This window comes from Nematolebias whitei, unplaced genomic scaffold (assembly GCF_014905685.2).
Source record: "Nematolebias whitei isolate Nwh7 unplaced genomic scaffold, NemWhi1 Nwh_scaf_6338, whole genome shotgun sequence".
In the NCBI taxonomy this organism is placed as follows: domain Eukaryota; kingdom Metazoa; phylum Chordata; class Actinopteri; order Cyprinodontiformes; family Rivulidae; genus Nematolebias; species Nematolebias whitei.
The window spans coordinates 1-1,825 of NW_023624883.1; the positions used below are offsets into that span (position 1 = coordinate 1).

Consider the following 1,825-nt stretch of genomic DNA (forward strand, 5'->3'; position numbering starts at 1 on the left):
GGTTCATAAAGAACCTCCTTCAACGCCTCCAGGAAGATGTCTTTATTGACAGTACCATAGTCAAGAACTTTGGCCACTCCTCTTACTTCCATCTTGAAGAAGTTGTCCTGCTGGTCAAACATGAGGGGTAATCCAACCAGGGGGACACCGTGGTAGATGGCTTCTTGCACCCCATTGGTGCCTCCATGAGCTACTAAAACCCTGGTCTTAGGGTGGCCCAGGAGGTCATTTTGAGGCAACCAGTCCAAGATTAAAGTATTGTTGCCAAGGGTGGATGGTTTCTTGCCTTTGTGCCTCCAGATCACCTTCTGAGGAAGTTCGGCAAAAGCAGCAGCAATGTCCTCAGTGATGTCCTCAGGAAGTTTATCCACCAGAGTCCCCAATGTCATCACAATGACACCATGTTCCCCAGAGCTCTGTACAAAATCCTCTAACTCTTGAGGGAGAGGTTTGGAGGGTTTGCACTGAAACCCTGAGATGTAAACGATGTTAGGCATAGTTGGTCGTGGAAACTCAAAGGTGAAATCATTTCTCATCAGCCAGATATCAGCCGCCTGAAACAGTTCAATGTAATTTATATCGCTGCCAATGTGACGAAAAGCAAAGGGCTTGTAATTTGGTGTCACAACATACCAAGTCTGAATACATGTGAAAAGATAATACATGATGTTTTTGACCCTTTGAATAAAAGTCATCTTATCACTCAGCTCTGATCCTGATATAGGAACATAAGAAAAGGGGGAGGGTGCAATTACTTCATGTCCCTCACCCCGAATAGTCCATCTGGCATTGAATACAAGTGGAAGACCCAGACGGTGAGCCAAGAAGGCCCCCCCACCAAATGCAGGGTCAGTAAGGACCAGATCAAATTTGGCATTATGGAGGCTCTGCATTAGTTCGTCATCCTCAAATATCACTTCAACCATCTGAAGCACCATTTTATGCATCAGAGAAGTTTGCGTCATCAGATCATGCACAAGAGAAAGGCGAGTCGAAAGTGAAGCTCCCTGGCGGCGAATGCCCAGAGTTCTCATTACATAGGACTCAAATTTATCTCTATCAAAACCAGCAGGAGAATTAATATTGATGGCCTTGTAATAAGGTGAGTGCTCCTTGATGTACCAGGGGTCTGATGGGCGCAACACTGTGACTTCATGTCCTCGAGCATGTAGCTCTTCAACGATGACTTTCATGTTGATCCAATGGCTCCCATCCACAGGGAAGACCAGAACCTTTCCTCCAGTTACCAAGGATGATGAGCAGAGCAACACTGCAAGTGTCACCAGGGTCAGGTGGTACATCTCTGACAGAGATTCTGATGGGAGATACAGAGATGTTAGCTCTGTTCCTTTGAACAAATTAGACTTGTTGAAAGTTTCCACCACCATACAAAAGCATGCCCATGATAGAGTTGTGTAAGGACAGAATGTACCATACTGCAAGTTTCCCAAGCCACATGAAAAGTGTTCAATGGTTAAGATCAATGATGCTTAGATTTATTATGCAATGCCCACCTATTTGGCATAAAACAAAGAATATTGTAAGGATTTAAACATCTAATCAAAGTTTCTAAGTATTTCAAAAGTTTTGTTGATGTACGGCAAATGCTTTCTAGGTTGTCTAGACAAAACATGTTATTGCAGATACATTAAACAAAGGGTCTTCATGTGGTGTTACAGCACCACACCAAGGCCAATAGTTACTGTAGCACTTTGGAGACATTTGTCGATGGAGTTAGTTCTTAAAACGATTGGGCGTATACAAGGATAAATTTAGAAATGACAAATTAAATATTTGCTTTGGAAAACATGTTTCTGTGTGAACA

At 43.1% G+C, this 1,825-nt stretch overlaps 1 protein-coding gene across 1 annotated transcript; it reads right to left on the bottom strand.

Moving 5' to 3' along the window:
* Nucleotides 1-7: 7 nt before the first annotated feature.
* Nucleotides 8-1,325, bottom strand: LOC119429728 (UDP-glucuronosyltransferase 2A2-like; the record flags this gene model as incomplete). The annotated part of the gene is made up of 1 exon (XM_037697297.1): nt 8-1,325. A coding segment is annotated over exon 1 (1,294 nt), but the record flags the coding sequence as incomplete, so codon positions are not given.
* Between the last annotated feature and the right edge of the window lie 500 nt (nt 1,326-1,825).